The sequence below is a fragment of the Silene latifolia genome, chromosome Y (assembly GCF_048544455.1).
Source record: "Silene latifolia isolate original U9 population chromosome Y, ASM4854445v1, whole genome shotgun sequence".
NCBI lineage: Eukaryota > Viridiplantae > Streptophyta > Magnoliopsida > Caryophyllales > Caryophyllaceae > Silene > Silene latifolia.
This window is the reverse complement of record NC_133538.1, coordinates 179,025,282-179,049,498: the sequence shown is the minus strand read 5'-3', so window position 1 is coordinate 179,049,498 and position 24,217 is coordinate 179,025,282. Positions and strand designations below refer to the sequence as shown.

The 24,217-nt window shown below is 33.9% G+C and overlaps 2 protein-coding genes across 2 annotated transcripts; both read left to right on the top strand.

The window, feature by feature from the left end:
* Positions 1-8,041: 8,041 nt before the first annotated feature.
* LOC141629524 (CDT1-like protein a, chloroplastic) lies at positions 8,042-10,149 on the top strand (the record flags this gene model as incomplete). The annotated part of the gene is made up of 5 exons (XM_074442509.1): positions 8,042-8,275; positions 8,840-9,418; positions 9,479-9,656; positions 9,929-10,019; positions 10,140-10,149. Coding segments are annotated over 5 exons (1,092 nt in total), but the record flags the coding sequence as incomplete, so codon positions are not given.
* Positions 10,150-22,651: 12,502 nt separating this feature from the next.
* Positions 22,652-23,272, top strand: LOC141629523 (uncharacterized). The gene has a single exon (XM_074442508.1). The coding sequence runs from the start codon at positions 22,652-22,654 to the stop codon at positions 23,270-23,272; it is 621 nt and encodes a 206-aa protein (XP_074298609.1).
* Positions 23,273-24,217: the final 945 nt, after the last annotated feature.

Below are 24,217 nucleotides of genomic sequence, written 5' to 3'. Positions count from 1 at the left end.
CGCCGATCACAATCTAATGGGTGTTTAAAATAAAGACGCCGATATCAAGATTTGACAAGAACCGTTCAAATCTAAGATTTGTGATCAAACTGATCAATTTTTATTAACTTCTTAAAACTTGGATGAATATTAAGGGCTACAAATTAGACTATTTATAGTAATTAAAACTAGTCCTAACGATCTAAGGAAACATGAGTTTCCTGCTCCTTCGAGACTTCTAAAAGCACCGTGTTATACGGTTTTATTTTCCTAAACTAATCGAGATTTCTATCGAACTATAATCTCCTACTGAATAAAATATATCGGGCTCTAAATTGCCTTTATTTTACTGATAAAATAAGTCCTATAGCTAATAGAAACGTAGTTGAATTTGACTACCCAGCTTGTCCTTCCACGATTAAGACTTCAACTCCTCGAGTTGCTTTTGCTCCAAGGAATGATTCCAACCTCAATTATGCTTCTTGATCTTGACCGTGCATACTACCATCCTTCGAACTCCCACTACAATCTACTACAATCTAAGCTAAACTCATCACTTACGTCATCTAATATCGTATCACCTTCCCTCCTCCCCCTTACCCTCCCATTCACTCCTATTTTGGTATCCAAACAAAGAATAAGAAAGGTAAACAAATGATTGGGATGGTGGAAATGTTTGAGATTCCAAGGTTTCCTTTAATTATTGTAGAAAAACACTGAAATCATTTATGTGATGCTCTCATGCTCAGGAGTATATATATATATATATATATATATATATATATATATATATATATATATATATATATATATATATATATATATATATATATATATATGTAAAATCAAGGTTGAAGTGATATGGATGCGACGTGCCACAACTCAAAGATTAAATACAAATATTAATTACAACTGAATATTAAATATAAACATAATAAATGCTACATAAATCTCAGCAAAATATTAAATAGAGTTTAATAAATGTATTATAAAATTACATATAACAATTACGGTGATTTTAATTTTATATAAAAAAAAAATTTGATAAAAAATTCTGCAATGTATATCATTACATTTATTGAGAAAAATGCTTTAAATTGAGTATACTTTCCATTATATTTATTGACATATTTTGATATGTATTGATGATTAAAGTGAGTGTCTCACAATGCGTTACATTACATAAAGAAAAACATTTTGAGAAAGTTAATACTTAGATCATTATATCCAACAAGAAAAATATATTTGAAAGAATCATTGTGTTTATTAAAAATAAAACTTAAAGATAACTACTAAGTGATAAGTTTTTATGATATAATAATGAAAAAATTATATTGGACAATTTAAATACATTTGAGATTTAAGAGGTTTTAAATAACGTGATAACGAGTGGAGATTTGTACATGAATGATCACTTTTTGGACTTTTCAAGTAGGTTAAAATGGGAAGGCGACTTGCTCCCTATCGTAGAAAAAAGTTAATATTTTGGTAATGATTAGTGATTACTAATTATTAATTATATTGGTACTAATTATGAAAATTGGTCCTTATATTAGTTTGTTTACCTATATTATATGTCGTTGTTTCAAAAAACAAAAGGTGTAAAATTTTATAAATATGTTGTTTGACACATAGCATATGCAAGACATACACAACCAAAACATTCGAATAAGTTGACTTTGACACATAGCATATGTTTGATACATATATATCACACGTTATACATTAAAAATTGAAAAATGCATCAAATTATATTCACATCGTTTTGAGCCAATATTAATTGAGTTTGATCATAAAGTATCATGAAATGATCAAATTTAAGAAATTAATGTTGATTGTTGCATTATTCGAATACATTTATTTTAATTAATATGATATTTGATAAGTCACAAAATTATTTATATAATAACGTTTATCATGAATAGAACTATCACTTACTCCTATTAATTATAATTAAAATTGTATTTATTTTATTTTAAAACATTGAAGTTAAACCTAAGAAAATAAGATTTGAGAAAATTAATTTATTTTTATTTATAAGTAAAGATATTAAATATCATATATGAATTATATTATTTTTCTTCAATTATAATAATAAAATGTTCAAACAGGCCGTGCGAAGCGCGATACTACCTAGTAGGAAGATATTTCTGAGTAGTCTTCTAAGGGCATTAGCAATGGACAAACCTCTAAGAGGTTTGTTCTCATGCCACATAAGCTAATATAGAAACTCATCATATATTTCTTTAATGCAATAGCCAAATGTGCTGATGTGGCATCATAGCTTTTCATCTAGAGTTGATGTGGCGGTTAAATAAAGCACAACTAAATAAGGAAAAAACAAAGAGTAATTAAAATCTGCCTTTAATAAAAAATTATTACTAAATATTATATTCAATCCTTATGTTCAATGATTTTTAATGCGTTATAAATGTCTCATTTTATGATATATTAAAATCTATTTTGAAATACATTTTAGCTGAATTTATAAGACTTATAAATTACGACTACAATTATAATTAAAAGAGGATTAACATGTGGTTTTTAAAATACTCCCTCCAATTTCCTATTATCTTCCCTTTTTTTTTTCATACAAGTTTGGTTATCTTCTCTCTTTCCTTTTTTGGTAATTCATTCATTTTTTATTAATTTCTCTCCCCTAAAAAATCAACATCTCTCATTACTTTATCTATTCTTTATTCATTATTCATTCTTTATTATTTTTTCTCCCTTATAAATTTTACAACTTATAATACTTTATTCTACTTTATTTCTTCTTTCTTCCCCTTTCTTAATTTTTGTGCCCAAAAGAAAGGGGAAGATAAAAGGAAATTGTAGGGAGTATCTTTTACGAAATTATTATTTTCTTTTCCGAAAATTAGCCAAATTTATTTTGAAAAATACTAAGTAATTTTTTTAAATAGACGAAATTTTAGCTAACTGAAGCCTATTTTGAAAAGATTTCAACTACATTAAAATGTTACACTATAAGATATAATTATTTTATGATCCCTATACATTACTCAAAGTATATTATTGGACATAGATAAAGGAAAAACTGTAACGCATATAAATTACATGTGACGAAACACTTTATATTAAAAAACATAAATATCTTATTGGGTTCTTATATATTTGAGACGGGTAAAATTAATATAATAGAACATTTATAAATAGATAAAGTGAACAATCAGTAAGATGTGATAAAAGAGATTGATTGATGAAATTGGTAAGCATTCACAATAAAAGAAAAATTCTTCAGTGTACCCGGGATATGACGTTATCATACACTTAAACAAATAAGAATATTTTTTTTTTGCTAAAGGGTAAGCTTTCATTAATAATTTAAGCATTACAAAGAGATTTTTTCGGGTAGAAGCATGTTGACACTAAAGTGCTAATGAGACTCTAATTGCACTCTAATCAACCAAGCTCTATCCTTACTCGACACATTACAAGATTTATAAAGACAATAACGAATTCTAAGAGCCTGTTGAACTTGAGCAATAACAAAAGAGGCAACACTATGCAATGATGTAACTGCCCGATTCCTCTCGCAACTGCACCGCATACCAAAGAATGAAATATAGCAAAGACAAAGAAATATTCTTCCGGAGTCTACCCCATCTACTTCTTGTAACTTTCATCAAAATATCATCGAGTAAGATCGAATGAAGCCACCGACCCACTCTTGCAGAACCGATCACTATACACACAAAGTGATGAAATAAGTGCACATGATTTTCTTCTCAGAATCGACAGATGCAACAAAGATTATCAGGTGCAATGTGCAGCTGAAACAGTTTACTCTTAAGCATTAAGGCATTGCTGGTGATAAGCCAAGCAACAAAAGCGTGCTTGGGGGCACCCAGATTACTCCAGATGGTCTTGCACCACCAGACATCCACATGCTTGTTTCTCAACCAATTGTAACAACTTTTAACAGTAAAACCCTCAGGCCTTATCTTCCAAACAAGATCCTCAAAACAGTCTATCAACATCTCTTTTACCTTGCAGATTTTCTTCCAATACCAACTAGTATCAGAATGAGGGGAATAAGAGAGGAAAGACTGCCCTTTTAAATAAACATGATGTATCCATTGAACCCAAAGTGTATCCTGCTTAGCAACAATCCACCATACAAGCTTCCCAACTAAAGAAGCTTTCCAAACCACACTTTGCTTAAGGCCTAACCCTCCTTCCTTCTTTGGCACACACACATTTGTCCAAGCTATTCTAGGAGCTTTAGAGTATTCAGTACTCCCTTCCCATAGAAAATTCCTGCAGATTGCATCAACTCTATCCAACACCCCTTTTGGCAATATGAACATAGCTGCCCAGTAATTATATAAGGTAGAGAGAACATAAGTGACTAAAACCAACCTGCCTGCATAAGAAAGCTTCTTAGCTCCTAAGCTTCTTATTCTTTCAACAATTTTATCAATAAGCACAGAACAATCTCTCTTCTTTAATCTTCCTGCTGTAATAGGCACTCCTAAATATTTGAATGGAAGAGTGCCTTCCTGAAAACCAGAAACACTCAGTATTTCTCTCTTGAGTTGATTTCCTACCCCATTAAAGTAGGCATTAGATTTCTGAGCATTCATCTTTAAACCAGAAGCAGCAGAAAAGGAAGCATAAGCTCTTAGCAACACCATTATAGAAGCAGCATCCCCTTTACAATAGAGCAACAAGTCGTCTGCAAACATGAGATGGGTGAGCTTCATTTGTTTGCATAAGGGATGGTAGCTGAACTTCATCTTCTCGAGCAACTCTCAATATTACGGTTAAGTACTCCATACAGAGAGTGAACAGAAGAGGAGAAATTGGATCTCCTTGCCTCAGTCCTCTCTTACCAGGGAAGAAACCAAAAACTTCACCATTCACTGCAATAGAGAAGGTGGGACTGCTAATACACTCCATAACCAGATCACTGAACTGAGGGGGAAACATAAAAGCATCCAGGATCTCCTTAACATATTGCCAATCGACCGAGTCATAAGCTTTCATCAGATCCATTTTAAACATACATCTGGGAGTGCAAGCTTGCCTATTATAGAGCTCGACAAGGTCTTGACACACAGAATATTCTCAATAATGCTTTCGCCTTTAATGAACCCACCTTGATTCATACTCACTAAGTCGGCAAAACACCAAAGCAAGCCTATTACACAGATCTTGGATATGCACTTATAAAGGACATTGCAACATGCAATGGGCCTAAATTGGGTGACATGAGTAGGAACAGTGCATTTAGGTATGAGAGTAAGAATAGTTGAATTCAATTGCTTGAGAATTTTGCCCGACCTAAACACATCCAATACTGACTTCACAAACTTCATCTCCAATGATGCTCCAGAATCTTTATAAAAACCACTGGAAAACCCATCGGGGCCAGTGCCTTATGCTCGGGGATAGAAAAAATAGCTTCTTTAATTTTCGCTTAGTAAATGAGGCTTGATAAAATATCCCTATGATTCTCTCGAGCAAACATTACCCTTCCTTATGATGAGAGAATTGACAGGAGTAGTTTTCACTTCAGTACCCAAAAGATGCTTATAGTAATGTAGGAAAGCATCCTGGATACTCTGAGGATCATCACATTCCTCACCCATCATGTCTTTAATATAGAGGACTTGATTTCTCAAAAATTTACTTTTAATCACCCCATGGAAATATTTAGAATTGCAGTCCCCATCTTTAACCCAAGCTGTCTTAGCCTTTTGACTTAAAAAACGATTAGAAGCATCCAAAAGCTCTTTGTATTCCGGACTAGCACTTGCTCCTTTTCCATCCGAAGACATCCCCAGGATTACTTGCAATCTGCATTTGAATGTATTCAAGGTTCTTTAAAGCAATCCCAGTACTATTCTCAATGTCAGAAAAGTGCTCTCTATTATATCTCCTGAAATGATGCTTGAGATTCTTAAGCTTGCTAACTAACTTATACATTTTAGTACCCTGAGTTTGAAACTCCCACCATTCAAGAAGATGAGGGAATGCTGTGGTGCTTTACCCCACATATTAAAATACTTGAATGGCTTCTTGGACCTCAGACCCTGGCTCTTGCTTTTAATGATACAAGGGGTATGATCAAAGATACCTTCAGGCAGGAAGTTAGCATAAACATCAGGCATACTCTGACTCCATTCAGCATTAATAAGAGCCCTATCTAATCTGCTATATCTCCTGGACTCTATTCCTTGTTTGTTATTCCAAGTGAAAAAGGAACCCATTGCTGGGGCATCAGTCAGACCACAACAAGTTAAACAGTTCTGAAAATCATCAATCTCCTGATCACAAGTAGTACCCCCTAGTCTCTCAGCATAAGATAAAACACAATTAAAGTCTCCACAAACCAACCAAGGCTCATGGACAGTGGCAGCAAATTGGACTAGTTGATCCCAAAGACTCGTCCTTCCATTTAAGTCATTGAAGGCATACACCATTGAAACACAAAAGGTAGTACTTGTGGCTAATTCAGTAACTTTCATATTTATGCATTGAGGAGAGTAGTCAAAAAAATCAATATTAAACACAGCAGATTCCACAAGACCCATACTCTTCCCCCCTTATGGCAACTATTATTTGTTGTTAAGCTCCAACCATCCATAAGAATGCTATTTAAACAATTCTGAGACAAGGCTTTCACCTTAGTCTCAAGGAGTCCAAACAAACCAACCTGATTTCTATGCATAAACCACTTGACATATCTTTGTTTAGTAGGTTTGTTAAGACCCCTAACATTCCAGAAGCCGAGATTATACATTCCCCACCAATTGGTGAGGAACACTACCACTTATCCCAATCCCTTCCTTGGGTGTAGAAGAATTGTTCAAGGCTTCCATGAACGTAACTTGACCAAATTTATGCACTGTATAGGCTCCATCCGTCACCTCTTGCCTGGCCAATCTCATGATTGGTCGAGCAGGAGTATATCCCATAGAATATTTGCCAGACCTATGCCACACAACAGGAGTTTGTAGAGGGATATCTATAGGTAGAGTAGTCATATCTTCAGTTTCTACCATTGGCCCTTTTCCCTTACTCAGTTGAGTAGCAGTCTTCTGTTGAGTAACTGGTTGAACAACTATAATTATAAACATTGTGACTAAATGAGGGGTCTCATTGTTTAGGGCGTACAAAAACATAGTAGAATTATACACATAAGGAAGAAACTTTGTGACTAAAAAATCGAGAATATACATAATTGACAAACTTTTTTTATATGTTAATAAGAATATATAAGAAACTATAATAAATATGTATAAGGTGATCGAGTACATTAAAATAATGAAAAAAAATATTTAAATCACATATTGTGAGGGTCACGAATATTCTGAAAAATAATTTCAATCTCAAAATATTAGTTTTTATGAATATTCACAATGAAATAGCAATATTTTATATTAAATATTTTAAAGTAGGCCCGTGAATTTTTACGGGTTTAAATCTAGTTTACCTACAAACCTCTTACCAACAACAAATAAACCTATTCAAGGTTTATATCATGGTCAACTATACTTTTTTTATTCTCCTCTCACATTCTCTCTCCACAAACCTGGTTACTAATTTGTAACCCCTCTCATTCATGAACCTCAACACTCATCACCAACAATAGAAGGTTTGTTGACAAACCTCTAAAACGATGGACATGTCATCCTACAAATCTCTTGATGAACCTCTATTACTAATGGCCTAATGACTTAATTAAATGCATGTTATTTTCATTTTTCACGAGGGGTATATCAATTTAATGAGTCATCAAAATGCGTGGAAGAACTCGTATCTCGTTCATATGCTACATTCGAATATTTCACATTGATTATTGATGAGTGAATTGATGAAGTATACTGGGTTACTCCTTTGATTGTTAAATAGTTTTGGGACGGAACTTGAATTTGACGGGCTCATGAAAATGTTAGGGTTGGTTGATAGTTCTTTTGTCACCAGTCACCACCGAAGTTTTCCTTTGTGATAATACTTTACTTGATTGCATTGGTAATAGATTGATATCTAGAAAATTGTCTAGGCATTAGCGGCGTTAGATGTATAGCTGTAATCCAGGAGGTTTACTCATCAACATTTGGCGCAATTGAAGTTTCTTTTGCCAGATGAGATTGAAGTGGGGAAGGTCTTATTTCCTGATGAGGAAACTCGCTGTATGAAGTATGATCTTCATCTCACAATAACTGGTTCTAACAAAAGGAAGCGAGGAAAGAAATACTCCTGCCTTAGACACCGCCTAGTCTCAAGGCTTTCGCAATTCCTTAAAGCCCACCGGCCCCACCCTGAGGTAAGAGTGCATGCTGCTTTGTACATATCTCTTAGACGTTCCTTGAAATTTCACTTTGTTCAAAAACTTGTTTGCTGAGCTCAGGGTAGGAAGCTTTATTGATCATTCAATGGTTATAACTTATGACCAATGAACAGTACCAAATTCTGTCTGTTCTCTAGACTATGCCAAGTTTCTAACGACAGAAGTATTGATACATTCCTAAGGTCCATTGACTACCATTTGATGATAAGAATATATTCTCGATATGACTTTTTTCTCCCTTCCTCCTTCCCTGAAAGGAAGGACATGTTTGTGACGTCTCTGTTTTGAGGTGTAGCGTCTGTGCTTCCAGTCGTTCCCTCCTAATGCCAGGGTGTGGAAATTGGTCTCTGTATTATGATGAGACACCTTCAGCTGAAAACTAATTTTTCTGTCGGTATAGTAGCAATCAAGACTATAAAATGCAATTGAATTCATGTTGTTGAGTGGCTGGCTACTTTTCTCTTTTATGGAATTAATCTTCATATCAGTTTACCAATACTTGTCAAGCTACTAAGACCACATTCGCTGTCTATGTCGTAGGGAACTGAGATACCAGAGAAAGAACTGCCAGAGCCTTTCAATCAACTAAAGCAGGATCAGTTATTAAATACCATCAAACAATCAAGCTCTTCCACAAATGCGCATAAATACTCTTACGAGTCTAAAGAACACGGACAAGCACAAGCACAAGCATCTCATCTATCTATATCATTCAAAAAGCATTTTTCAAAGAAAGGCTTGGGTAATCGAATTCAAAGCACTATTCAAAGTTCATCAGTGCCCTGTTACCATTCACCGTCTATATGTACCTCGAATCCCAGTGACGACGAGTTGAAATCTGTCATCCTAGTATCTGGAGCGGCACAATCTAGGCGGCCTGCAGCTCAAATAAAGTATAAGTCTTCTATAGATCATGAGACTTGCCCTTTTCATGTTGTCAAAACTCAGGCAACGTCTATAAAATCAGTTGGAGCAGCAATGATGCCAGCCGCACCATCCCTCCGGACACCGAAAATGTGTAAGCGTACTTCAGACATAGTTGATGTCCTTCCTGGGAATCTGTTACATCTGGTAATATTCAATATTTCACATGTCCAGTATCAGCGCCGTTGTCCTGCTTAGTGCATCTCTCTCCCCTCTTTTAATTTTGATGTTCATGGCTACTGTGTTTTGGTGCAGCTAATGGAGGAAGAGAAGAAAAAGGTAGAACAATCAAAGAGGAAACTGATGATAGTCAACCTGCCAAAGATGTTTGACAGGATCCAATTATTGTTCCAGAACCCTAAATCTTCAGCTATTAGAAAAGAGGCCCTGATTCGCAACCTGACTGTCTGCCATTCAGACATAACTGATGAAAGTAAGCTTGGACAATTACAAGTTCCGTTTCCCAATAGTATACTAATATTTCAATATGCGGCTGTCCCAATATACTGTTATCATAAGAATGACCAAAATGAGGTTTAAATGGAATAGTAATTATCTTAGTGAGTTTATGGGTATGAGTATATTATTTATATAACTAATGAGTTGGTCTCACATTTCATCAAACATTAGATCAATCTTTCATGAGACTAAATGGAAGAATATACAAGATGGAGAAATTTATGGAATACTGCATTGTATTTACAGGTGAAATTGAGGAGCAGCTAAAACTATTGGAAGAAATTATTCCAGAATGGATTGTCCACAATTTTTCACCTTCCGGAAATAAACTGTGCAGGTTAGATATTTTGTTCTTTGTTTTCACATGCTTTGAATTATACATTGTATTCCTTCCTGTAAGATATTTTGTTCTTGCTTTCACATGCTTTGAATTATACATTGTATTCCTTCCTGTAAGCTTTTCATAACTGCGCATGTTGGACACATATTCAGCATCAATCAATCAATATATATATATATATATAGAAGAAGGATCAAGTGAGTCCACCCAAATTCATTGAGTCCATGAGTCGTCTTAAGGGCCATTGAAAAGATAGGATGGAGGGTTGAGATTGAAGGGGAAAAGGGAGGGATTAATGCTAAATGAAGGGGATTGAAGCTAATTAATCACTTTCTCTCCCTACCTTCACTAATCAACCACTAATTTTACTATATAACATTTATTTTTCACTCACTTTTCTCTCATCTCACACAATTATCATTCCTCTCATCTCTCTAAAAATCAAAAAAATTCAATTCCTTTCAAAAATCCAACAAAAATCAAAAACCAAATAATTCAAAAAAATCAAAAAAAAAAATTTCCCCCTCATCAGTCATCACCCGCCACCACCACGACACACCACCCACCACTCACACACCCGCCACCACCACTACGACGCACCTCTCCTGCCGGCCACTCACACACCACCATCCACCCACACACCCGTCACCACCACTCCCCGCAACAACCACACACGACCCGACCAAAAACGCCACAGATCTCCTCCCCTCCTATGCCGCCTTCTCTCTCCCGCTTCTCCCGAAAAACACCCACCCACCACCGCACTCCTCTCTCCCGCTTCTTCCAGGTCTGACCAATACCACCACACACAACCCCATAAAAAGCCAGTTCCACACCACACCACTACCCGACACCAACCGACTGACCAACTCCCTCCCTTTCATCCGACTCCCTAACCGACCTCCCTCACTCGACTCCTCCCTCCAACCACAACCTCCAACCAGAACCGCAGATCTGCCTCACGCACCACAACAGCCACCACCTTCCCCCGTCTTTTTCGAACACACCACCACCACCACCTCCTTCAACCACCACCCTCACGCACCACGGCAGCCACCACCTTCCCCTGCTTTTTCGAACACACCACCACCCTCACGCACCACACCAGCCACCACCTTCCCCTGCTTTTTCGAATACACCACCACCGCCGCCTCCTTCAACCACCACCCACAGCAACACGAGATCTGAATTTAGAAATATTAATGGTGTTGTTGTCGATCAGAAATATGGGTATTGTTTGGTTATGTCATGATGTATGGTGTTTGCTTGTTGTGTTTGGTTAAATAAAAGAATACGGTGATTTTGCTTTTTTTTTTTTTCTTTTCTATTTCAGATATTTTTTTTTTCCAAAATTGCTTGGTAATGTTGTTGTTGTTACAAAAAAAATTTTATTATTATTTTCATTTGTTATTGTGGGTGGTTAATTTTTACTTGCATATTTCGTCTTTTTTTGTTTTTCTTTTTTAGATCTATTCAGATCTATTTATTTTTTTGTGTTATTTTAAAGTTACACGTTTTTCTTTAAATTTACACTTGTATTTCCTCACATTTACACTCGCATTTCTTTACATTTACACTCTTATGAAGTATAATAAATTGTTCTCAGATTTTGTTGATTTACCAAATATGAAATATATTATTTATTATGTAAGTATATTTTGTTGATCTTATTCGTAGATCTAATAAATATATAGTTGATTTTTGAAAAAAAAAACGTATTATCATCATTTTTATTCTTAGATCTGATAAATATATTTATTTTACTCATATTTTTTTACATTTACAATCGTACTTCTTTACATTTACACTCATATTTTGTTACATTTACACTCATATTTCTCTACATTTACACTCATATTTCTTTACATTTACACTCATGTTTTCTTACATTTACACTCATGTTTCTTACATTTACACTCATATTACCTTACATTTACACCCGTATATCTGTACATTTACACTCGTTAAAGTTATATAGATTTGCATTCATAGTTTTTTGTGGATATGAGTTAGTGGTGGAGGACGACGTTGGTGGTGTTTGTTGATAGTCGGACTAAAGTTTTACTCGTAAAGGACCAAAGTTACGCTTGTAAAGGACCAAAGTTACACTAAAAGGACCAAAATTACACTCTTAAACCTTCAAATTTACACTCGTAGACCTTCAAATTTACACTTAAAATACTACATTTACACTCGTAAAACATCACATTTACACTTGTAAAATGTTCAAATTATATAAATTCAAAATTTCCGTCACAAAAAATCAAATTTACACTCTTAAAATGTTACATTTACACTCGTAAAATATCAAATTTACACTTGTAAATGTTAAAATTATATAAATTCAAAATTTCCGTCACAAAAAATCAAATTTACACTCTTAAAATGTTACATTTACACTCGTAAAACATCACATTTACACTTGTAAAATGTTAAAATTATATAAATTCAAAATTTCCGTCACAAAAAAACAAATTTACACTCTTAAAATGTTACATTTACACTCGTAAAACATCACATTTACACTTGTAAAACTCATACAACATTACATTTACACTTCTGAAATCTGAAACTCAAAACTGATTAATTAGGGGCTAGAGAGAGAAAGAAAAATTAATTAGTGTATAGAAATTTGATTAGTGGTAATTTTTTTTGGTAATTTTCAATCTCAACCACCCATCTCAATCCAACCATCCACATTTTTTTCCTTTTTTTTTTAATAGCCCTTAATCAAATTAATCTCAACCATCCATTGAGTCCATCCAATGGCCCTTAGAGGGACTTATGGACTCAATGACACATGTTGGACTCATTAGAACTCCCATCTCTCTCTCTCTCTCTCTCTCTCTCTCTCTCTCTCTCTATATATATATATATATATATATATATATATATATATATATATATATATATATATATATATATTTATAGAGATAGGTTGTGTAAGTCCACAAATTTGGTTGAGTCCCTAAGTCCCATTCTTAGCCAATCATTTTTTAGTGTAACTTTACTACTTTATGAGTGTAATTTTACTCATTTATTGATTCATGAGTGGAACTTTTGTCTTTAAGGTCATTTTGTATATGAAAATTTGAATTTATAAATTGGAATTTATGTAATTTTAACAAAAGTATATGTAACTTTATTTTTTTACGAGTATAACTTTAGTCGTTTTAGTTGTAACTTTAGTCATTTTAGATGTAACTTTAGTCGTATGGTGGTTTCTATACTTTTACAGGTGTAATTTTACCCCTTTTAAGGGTAACTTTAGTCATTGGAGTTGTAACTTTAGTCATAATAGTGAATTGTATGTGAAAATTTGAATTAATATATTTTGTTATTGTAACTTTAGTCCTTTCAAGTGTAACTTTTGTCCTTCAAAAGTGTAACTTTAGTCAATAAAGGTGTAATTTTATTGACTAACGAGTGTAACTCTAGTCCGTAAATTTGTAACTTTAGTACACAGAAGTGTAACTTTATGCTAACAACTCTTCTTTCACCATCACCACCATCCTACCACCTCCTACCCCAACCACCACAGCACCACCACCTCCAAACCGCAACAACCAACAACAACATCAACCACTTATTATCTCATATCTGGAAAAAAAAAAAAAAAAGAAAGAGAAGGACAAGGCTGCACCACGCACCACGCACCACGCACCACCAGCCCACTCCCTCCACCACCACCAAACCGGAAAGACCAACAACAACATCAACCCTAAACCCTAAACAACACCTCCACGGCATCACCACCAACAGCACGGCATCACCACCCCCAACAATAACATCAACACCAACACACAAAAAACCCCAAATCTGAAAAAAACTCACCATAAAAACGAGTTGATGTCGGAAGGGGTAGCAGGGACTATGAGGGAGGCGGCATATGATGAGGAGATGCGGTAAAGGAAGAGGAGGGAGAGGCGGCGGACGAGAGAGGCGGCAAATCTGTGAAAAAAAAAAAAAAAAAAAAGAGAAGGGAGGACGGTTGTGAGTTGGCTGTCGGTGAGTGGTGGTGCGAGGAGGGTGGCCGGCGTCATAGGCGTCATTGGTGGGTGGTGGCGGCGCCAACAGGTGGCAGGTGGTGGCGGGTAAGATGGGAGAAAGGCTGAGGGAGAGTTTTTTTTTTTTAGTCAGAGAAAGTGGGTGAGTGAATTGTGAGGGAGAGTCAGGGTTTGTCTAATTTAATCTTAGCCTTTCATTTTGTTTTAATCTTAGCCTTTTATCTTTCTCATCTAAGGGCCTAGATTAGGACTTACGGACTCAACCTAAAATGGTGGACTTACATGATCCCTTTATATATATATATACATGTATATATATATATATATATATATATATATATATATATATATATATATATATATATATATATATATATATATATATATGAAGAAATTGCATCAAGTGAGTCTAGGTATCTTAGGTGAGTCTAGCATTTTAATCTCATCCATTAGATCTACTCCTAATGAATGGCTGAGATTAATTCTAGCTCACCTATATAAACCCCAAATCATCATTTTCTACCGTCATAATTAAAGATTACTTTCTCTCTCTATAAGCACATCTCTCTAAATCTCATTATTCCTCTGTAAATTAATTCATCTCCTTCACAATTCCAGCAAAATTAATCTCAACCATTAACGCTGAAACTTTAAAGATTTTTACATTCACACGTGTTTCACAGTTCATCCACGATTTTTGCAATTTACGATTCAATAATTCAGAGTAGATTAGTTAAACTCTGATTTCGCATCCTTCGATCGCGCATCTTCAATCGATCGATTTTCAAAGTTAGTTATATTTGCTTTGAAATTCTTATTCAATTACAACAAATCTATTTATTATTGAATTTCAATTTTTTTAATTGATGTTCAACTTAGAATGTCGATTTTATGAATTCAAGCAATTCGTGATTCTATTAGTTTAATCAATTCAAGCAATTTATGATTCAAGCAATCCAAGATTGAATCGGTTCAATAATTTAAACAATTTAATCAATTTCCGATTTCATATCCTTTAATTAAAATCGCATATTTAGATCGCATACCTTCACCTGATTTTTAGGTTTTTTTTCTAGATCTACACCTTTGTAGTTGCTTTTAAATTTTTATTCAATTACAGCAACTCGATTTGGTTATTGAATTTTTAATTTTCGTAATTGATGTTCAACTTATAATTTTTACGATACGTATTTTCGATGATGCTTTTTGTTTCTCGTATTTTATTTTCATTACTTGTATTGTTATGCATGATACTGAGAACAACATGCGTACAAATAATTTTATTATTGATTTTACTTTTGAGGTTCTTAGAATGCGTTTTAAATATGTGTATAAATTTTTCAGGGATCGCGTTTTCAATGACGATTACTGGAAACTTGAAACTTCTAATTTTTGTGATTTTATATAACTTCGCTAGTTCGATTGTCTGATTTTTTTCATTAAATTTGAAACCTCTAGAATGTGTTTACAATACGCACATTCTTTATGTTATTGAATTTGAATCATGCTACTGATTGTTCGCGTTTTGTTTGATGTGTCATTTTTTTAAACTAGTTTTATTTGTTACTTACATGTTCATCAAGTTCGATTTGCGGATTTCATTGCGGATCGTAATATTATTATCGTAACATTATTATGTAACATTATTACTTCATGGAATATTCGGGTTTGACAAATCATATTCCTTCTTGTCAAGGCATGAATAGAAGGTATAACTTAATAGCGTAAAAATATGATTGCGGTAAATGTGAGGATTCAATTAGTTTTCGTAAAAAAATAATCAACGACTTTATTCTTCGTAATAGCGTTAAAGTAACATTAAAAATCGCATGTGAGAATTGAACTTAAAATATTCTTACAACATTGTATATTTGATGTTATGTGATTTTTTTCAAATAAATATGGTTTAACATTGTCACAAACTCACAATGATGTTCTTTGTAATGATGTTCTTGTAATATTGTTATTCTTGTGAAATTATCATTAATAATGGACCATTTGAATTTCGCATATGGTTTATCTAGTAATTGTCGAATGTTTTGTTTTTGTTGTCGTTAATTGAAGAAAGAAGAAGGTTTAAGAAATCAACCAACATAAAAAAAGGCGCACATGGATACAATATATACAAACAAAAGCAAGACGTTGAATAATCAATCACGGAGATAGGCATGAAGAAAGCAATGTTATTGAAGTGGGAATGCTAGTGGACACTTTTACCATTGTTGTGTTGTTTGTTGTATGGTTAACACCACTTTATTGTTTTAATTTATTAGATAACTTTGTACTTTCCTCCTAATTCCAATACAACCAATCCTTATTCTACCACGTCACAGCAATAGTGCTACAGTAACATCAGTCATTAATCAAAGTTACACAGTGTTACTGTAACATCTTCGTTATATTTAATTCATCAATGGTATATCAATATTACTGTAACAATGTTACTGTAAAACATTAATTCATTAAACTAACATGACAACAATGTTACAATAATTATTATTTAGTTCGTGTATTATATAAGACGGTGTATAATGTAGTTCTGAAGTGTAATGATAAAGATTTTTTTGCATTTTTAAAGTGACGTGTATTCTTGTAACATCATTTACGCAACAAAGTAACAATGATATAGTAATTGTGTTTCTTTGTAACATCATTACATTTACGCAACAAAATAACACGTCGATGGAATTGTGTTCTTTGTAATATCATTCATTTATCAAAGTAACACATATACTATGTTAAACGATCAAACTTTAATTATTACAATAATAAAAAGCAAGTGAATACTTGATTCGCCCCCGATATGCTAAAATGTATGTGAAAATCCTACAACAAGTATATACATAATCATACATAATAAAAGTCTCTACTAGTATTTCAATTTCAATAACGTTGTTTTCTTCACGCCTATCTTCATGACTGATTTGTGAGTGTGGTACTTTTTTTTTATATACCATCTTTTGGGTGACTTTTTTTTTCAGAACTTGATTTCTCAAACTTCTTCTTCAAATTTCCGACATTCAAAACAAAGCATTGGATCATTAATAATAAAAAAATATGCAAAAGCCGGTGGCCCTCTATTAGTTATCAACAATAATGTTATACCATCAAATTTAATTGAGTTAAATCTCACAACATCAAAGATACAATGTTTTAACACTATTTCAAGTTGATTCAATAATGATTGACCATTCCTCAATATCCATTATATTATGTAATGCAAGAACAATATTACGATAATATTGTTAGAGTAACAATACCACAATAACAATGTTACGAAAGAATGATTACAAGATAACATGTGCCGAGAATTTTACAAAACATAATTTAATCGTCACGCTTAGCCCCAATTTTCATGAAAATTATCCGGATATGAATCTCACAATGTCATAACCCTAATTTTTTGTCAAATACTATTTATACTTAGAATTGACAATTAACAGTAAAAATGATATTATAACACGATTTAACAACTCATAAAATCGTAATCATTACATAATTTAATCGTAAATTCACCAAAAAAAACAAATTAAAACTATGAGTTTCTAACAATTTTATACCAATATTTTGATTCAATTCAATAACAACTGATATTCCTCAATAATAACAACTGATATTCCTCAATAATAACTACAAATTAAAATTATTGCTCAATTTCACCATCTCATAACCCTAACTTTTCGCACAAACACTATGAATACATACAATCGACAATAATAATATGAACAATCGACGATAACAATAAGAACACATAAAATATCAGATCGAATATATAGAAAATAAGAATTAAAATAGCGGAAAGAACGTTGATTCTTACCTCTTCATTTGTGTGTAAGAAACGCGATTCTTGATAAGAAGCATATTTGATTAATTTTTTTTGATTTTCGATTGATTTACTTCTTCAAGATAAGAAGCATGTTTGATTTTGAGAGATTTTGATTATATTCTTACATCTTCAATCGATTTTCGATTGATATTTGCATATTCCTTCTTGAATTTGGGGATTTTTTTAGCTTTTTTTAGGGTTTTGGGAGAGAGAGAAAAAAGTTCGAGAAATTTAGAAAACGTGAATGAGAAAAATCACTGGTATGGGTTTTCTTATGAGGATTTGTTTAGGGTGACGTGGAAGAATGAGGGTTTTGTTGGATCTTCCGATCCAACGGTTCTTATTGATATGCTAGACTCATCTAAGATGCTAGACTCATGGGATGCTCACTCTATATATATATATATATATATATATATATATATATATATATATATATATATATATATATATATATATAGGGGCGGGATCCCGTGCGAACTAACTTACATGCGGCGAAATGCACGAACCAACCCATTATACTTTGTTATCTTCTTCTTACGCGCTTCTATCTTCTTCCACAAAACAAGAAAAACGACTTCCATGGTTCTCTTCTTCAACCTTTCGCGATTCTCTTCTTGGTAAACTAGTTTCTACCATCACTATCCTCTACGAAACAAGCTTCTAGATTTACAACATTCAGCTCATCATTAATTCATCAAACAAGGTTAGCTTCAATTACTGTTATTTTTTCATAAAATAATTTAATCGAAAATTTTACATTTAATTGATTTGGTATTTTAGATCAATGCACATATATGGATTGTAGAGTAGTTTATGAGGTTAATTTTATGAAGAAATTTCAAATTGTTTGATAAATTAGGGTTTGTAATAACCGAAAAATTCAAATCGTTTTTTTAGGGTTTCAATTGGGTTAAATTCTTTAAAGATGGTAACAGTCTCAACCAATTGTTCTTCAACTTCTGGTACAAATTCTTCATTTTGTTGTGCGATTAACATTTTAATTGCAGATTTTTAGATGCACTTACTAAGATACTATTGTGATTTTAATTGCAGATGTTTGTACTCAAGAACATGCCTCAATAACTGAAACCGTAAATGATGAAGATGATTCCCAAATGGTAGATGGTACGAATTCTTTCACTCTTTTTGCATTGATTCTGCATTTTATATTAAAAAGAGATGGCTGCAAATTTGGTTCATAAAATCTGAAAAAGGGATCTTCTTTTTTTGTTTGGTTGTGTGTAAGAACTGGGTTCATGATAAGTTTGTTATTTGATTGATTGTTAAAGTTAGGTGTTTGCCTGTTTGCCTGTTTGTATGACACTATTTGGTTCATAAAGTTACGAATTCTTTCACTCTTTTTGCTCTTTTTGTATGACACTGTTTGCCTGTCTGTATCGAATTTTCTCCCTAAGTGTCTTGGGCACATATACTATGAATACTCTCATCTTTGTACATTGCGAACATTTCATATTATTCGATCAATTTATTGCCTCCTGACTTGGATATTCCTTCATATGCTAATTCATAGAATCCGACTATCCGTCCTTTTGTCTCTTTTTAACTGAGGTATATGCATAGATAATGCTGTACTTTTGCGGGGCGATACCGCTTTGTAACAAAGCGACAACTTTTTTTTAGCTTTCTTAGTAATTATTATAACCATTATTAGTCCTTGTCTTCCTCTATCTTTACATTTTCATGCCACGCAAACTGGCAACTTTTTCGTCAATTCCTTCAGTGAAATGCAATGTTTTTGGATTGACTATTAGCAGTTACAATTAAATCTAGGATGGAGCCGATAGTTAAATTCCATAAAGGAAACTGGTCTGCTCTTTTGTGTATTATGACTTTAGAGATTGAGTTGCGTTGTTCATGACCAATGTATCACTTTCAACGACTCATATATGTTTCATAACTAGGTTTTCCACTCTATTTTGGACTATCTTGGGGACTATCTTGTATCATTTAATTTCTGATCGTTACTTGTTCAATTAATTGTTCTTCAACTGGTTCCATTATTCTCATTTTCGGTGGACAAATTGTTCCATTGCCTAAGATGCCAGCTTTTGAGTTGTTAATTTACAGTCGTTACTTAACGTACCTGGGTAATTTAGACGAAACGTACCCACAATATATGTAAAACGAACCCAAGACTATTTCGAAAAGTAAGTAGTATGTAAAAGGGTTTTGGAGATGTTGGCTCTTTTTGGCTTTAGTTTAGAAGTATCTGCTTATGTTAGAAGTGTGTTTTGGAAGTTGAAATTGATGTAAAAATTTCTGGAATATTGTTTTCTAATCAATATTAATCGTAGTAATTTGATTTCTCTTGTTCTTTGAGTTCTTTGTAATTTTTTTTTTTTGGGATTTTGAATTCTGAGTTCTTAAATGGCATGTGTATCCTACTGTTTTCCATTTCATTAGTATCCATTCGATTTCGTTTGGTATCCGATTTCAGTTCAGTATGATTGAATACCCCTGAATTCTGTGGCCGTTGGCTGTTATCTTCCCATTTTCTTTGCAACGATTTACATTCTCTGGATTAATGCTTGTTGGGCCTTGTTTGTTTACTTTGGTCTTGTTTAACCTGTGCTTTGTATTGGGCCGGTGTATGAAATATTTTGAGCTATTTTGAGCGGGAATGGGTTATGGGTTATTTAGACGAAACGTACCCACAATATATGTAAAATGAACCTAAGACTATTTCGAAACGTACCTAGTACGTAAAAGGGATTAAACGGGGGGCGGGTATCCTAAAATGGGACGAGAAAGGGATAATTGAACAATTTTAATTTTTTTGCTCTGTTAATTGAACAATTGATTATTTGATTGATTGTTAAAGTTAGGTGTTTGCCTGTTTGTATGACAATGTTGGCAATTTTGTTGTTTCGTACACTTTCCCTCGTTACTTTTCCTAATACCCTTTCCCTTGTGACAATTTTAGCTGTTGAATTACATTAGTTCGAGCTAGGACAATCATCATTTTTCAAAATTATTAGCGAATAAGTGCTCATTTGGCCATTCGTTGTTTCTGCAGCTATAGTTGGTGATACTAATGACATGGATATTTCAACAAATCCAGAAGAAGATATATTATTGCTTACTAATTGTCCAGATCAATTATTAGTGAATGATGTGCCATTAGTGAATGATGTGCCAGGTAAATCATTTAGTTTTATTTATTGCATTTTGTTAGTGTGAAGCAAGACGACAGTTTATAAGTAATTGTTGTTAATTTGATTCTTCCAGATAGCCCGGAAGTTGTTGCTAGTAGTGAGATTCACGGAGTGCCTCATTGTTCAGAAGAGCTTAAACCATTTGTTGGAATGAAATTTGAGAATTTGGAGCAAGGGTTGGATTTCTACAAAGCATATGCCAAAGCTTGTGGCTTTAGTCCGAGATTGGATTCAAGTAAAATCATTCAAGGAGTTACTACACATAAGAGCTGTGTGTGTAACAAAGAAGGTAATAGGCAGCATGGTGGGCAAAAAAGGAGGAGGGCAATAACAAGAGTTGGGTGTCCTGCCAAGATTAAGTTTAAGAGACTTCTTTGGTGAGTATGAGGTGTATGAATTTATCGAGGTGCACTCACATGCAATGGTAACTCCAGCCACAATGATTCACTTAAAGTCATTTAGGAAGCTCAACCTTGTGCATAAGAAAATGATAATGGATAACTCACGTGTTAACCAGGGGCCTGTGAAGACATTTCGAATGTTTAAAGAGTACGTTAGGGGATATAAAAACGTAGGGGTTTCCTTAGAAGATTTTAAGAATTTTTCAAGGGATGTAAAGAAATACATCAAAGAATATGATGCGGAAATGCTGATAGAGGGCTTCATGCAAAAAAGAGCTAGGTTTCCCTCATTTTACTTTGATTTTGATGTTGATGACAACAAATGACTCACTAAGGTTTTCTGGGCTTATCCAATTGCAATTAAGAACTATGCACTCTTTGGTGATTCTGTGTCTTTTGACACCACATTCGATTTTAATGAATACCGTATGGTGTCTTGTCCTTTTACGGGGGTTGACAACCATAAAAAATGTGTCACTTTTGCGGCTGGTTTGATAATGCGGGAGAATGAAGAGTCTTTTACCGGCTTTTTGACAATTTTATGAAGGCAATGGGTGGGTGTTATCCTACTACTCGATTCTTGACCAATGTCCGGGTATTAAAGCGGGGGTTAAAAATGTGTTTTCAGGCAACACAACACACAGATTACGTATGTGGCATATCATGAAAAAATTGCACGACAAAGTTGGTTCAACCATTTACAAAGACACAGACTTTCTAAAAGAAATAAGTTCTATTGTTTGGAATGAAGATATTGAGCCAACTGAATTTGAGTCGAAATTTGGTGTTCAATTATGGAAAAACATGATTTGTCCGGAAATGAGTGGCTAAAATCCATGTTTGAGGACCGCAAATTATGGATTCCTGCATATTTTCGGGACACTTATATGGGTGGGCTTCTAAGAACAACTTCAAGGTCGAATCGAGAATAGTTTCTTCGGCAACTTCACCAACCCCAACCTATCACTTGTTCAGTTTTGGATGCGCTTTCGATCAAGCAATGGATGCTCAACGCTGGAAGCATTCTAAATTAACTGCTGATTCTAAAAACTCCTCTCCTATATTATCAACTCCTCTTTCTATATAAAAGAAATGTGCTGAATTTTACACACCACCTGTGTTTTATGATTTTCAAGAAGAGTTGAAAGGTGCATGCTACTCTTGTAATGAGGCCAACAAAAGCACGAAAGAAAGGGACGTGGAGCGTTTATTTGTTATGGATCGTGAGAGCAAGAAAGTCTATGAAGTCGATGTTGATGGGAAAACTTTAGTGTGTTCATGCAAGAGGTTTCAGAGATTTGGGATACTTTGTAGACATTGTGTATGGGTGTTGCATAATAAGGGGTTTGATGAAATACCTTCTGAATATCTATTGCCGAGGTGGAGCAATTATGCAACATTTCGTCCTATCTTTAATGTTGTAGGGACGTCCTTAGAAGCTGATTGTGCGTCAATTGACACAAGACAAAACACTATCAGTGAATTATGGTCAGGGGTGTTCACTGCTGTGTCACTTGTGGAGGATGATGAGGAGAAAGAGAAAGAGTTACTCGAATTGCTTCAGAGTTTCAATGAGAAGTTGTTGATTTCAAGTAGTGGTGGGAAGTCAAAAAGCAAGAAAACTCAAATCGAGACGCTTCTTGGGTCTAAAATCCCTACTAAAGCTCATATTCTTCCTCCAAATCAAGCAAAAAATAAGGGATCTGGTAGAAGGATGACTTCTGAAAAAGAAAAGGCAATGGAGGAGCACGCTAAGCCTCTTAGAAAATGTCGTGCTTGTGGAGAAATGGCACGCCATGATAGTAGAAATTGCCCGAGTCAACTTCCTAACAAGTAATCTCATAATCATAATCAGGTATTTTATTTGCTTGTTTTTTTTAAAATTTACATATTAGTGGAAGAGGGCATATATACAAAGTATTAATGATATTTTACATGATTTGATGATGTAGGTATTGTCAATGAAACAGTTGTGGATTGGGATGTGCAAAGCAATTGTAGCTGTAGAAGGGTGTAAAAATTAGCGACTACAATGGATATTGTATTTTGTTGATGTTAGCTGTTGGCGTATGTTTTGACCTCTATTAGTTATGTTTGAATTTGAATTAGTATTCTCATTTTCGGTGGATAAATTGTTCCATTGCCTACGATGCCAGCTTCTGAGTTAGTTTGTCTTGTTTAGGGACCTTGATATTATATTTTGTTACTGTCCAAATGTAGGAGGAAGCTTTAATTTGAATGGATATTGTATTTTGTAAATGTTAGCTGTTGGCGTGTGTTGTCACGTCTATTATTTACGTTTCAATTTGAATCATTATTCTCATTTTCGGTGGATAAATTGTTCCATTGCCTAAGATGCCAGCTTTTGAGTTGTTAATTTAAAGTCGTTACTTAACGTACCTGGGTTATTTAGACGAAACGTACCCACAATATATGTAAAACGAACCCAAGACAATTTCGAAACGTAACTAGTATGTAAAAGGGTTTTGGAGATATTGGCTCTTTTTGGCTTTAGTTTAGAAGTATCTGCTTATGTTAGAAGTGTGTTTTGGAAGTTGAAATTGATGTATTCACCTGGACGACAAACTGCCGTTTGGAAGTGTGTTTTGGAAGTATCTGCTTAGGTAATTTATTTTCTTCTTTTTAAGTCCTATTAGTTGATGCCCAGTTTTTGTGACGGGATGTCATTTGAGGATTAATTTAGAACTGCCGTTTTCCTCGACATTGTTTTCGATTGTTTAAGCGTCCTATTATAGGGTTTTGTCCGGATCTGAATTATTGG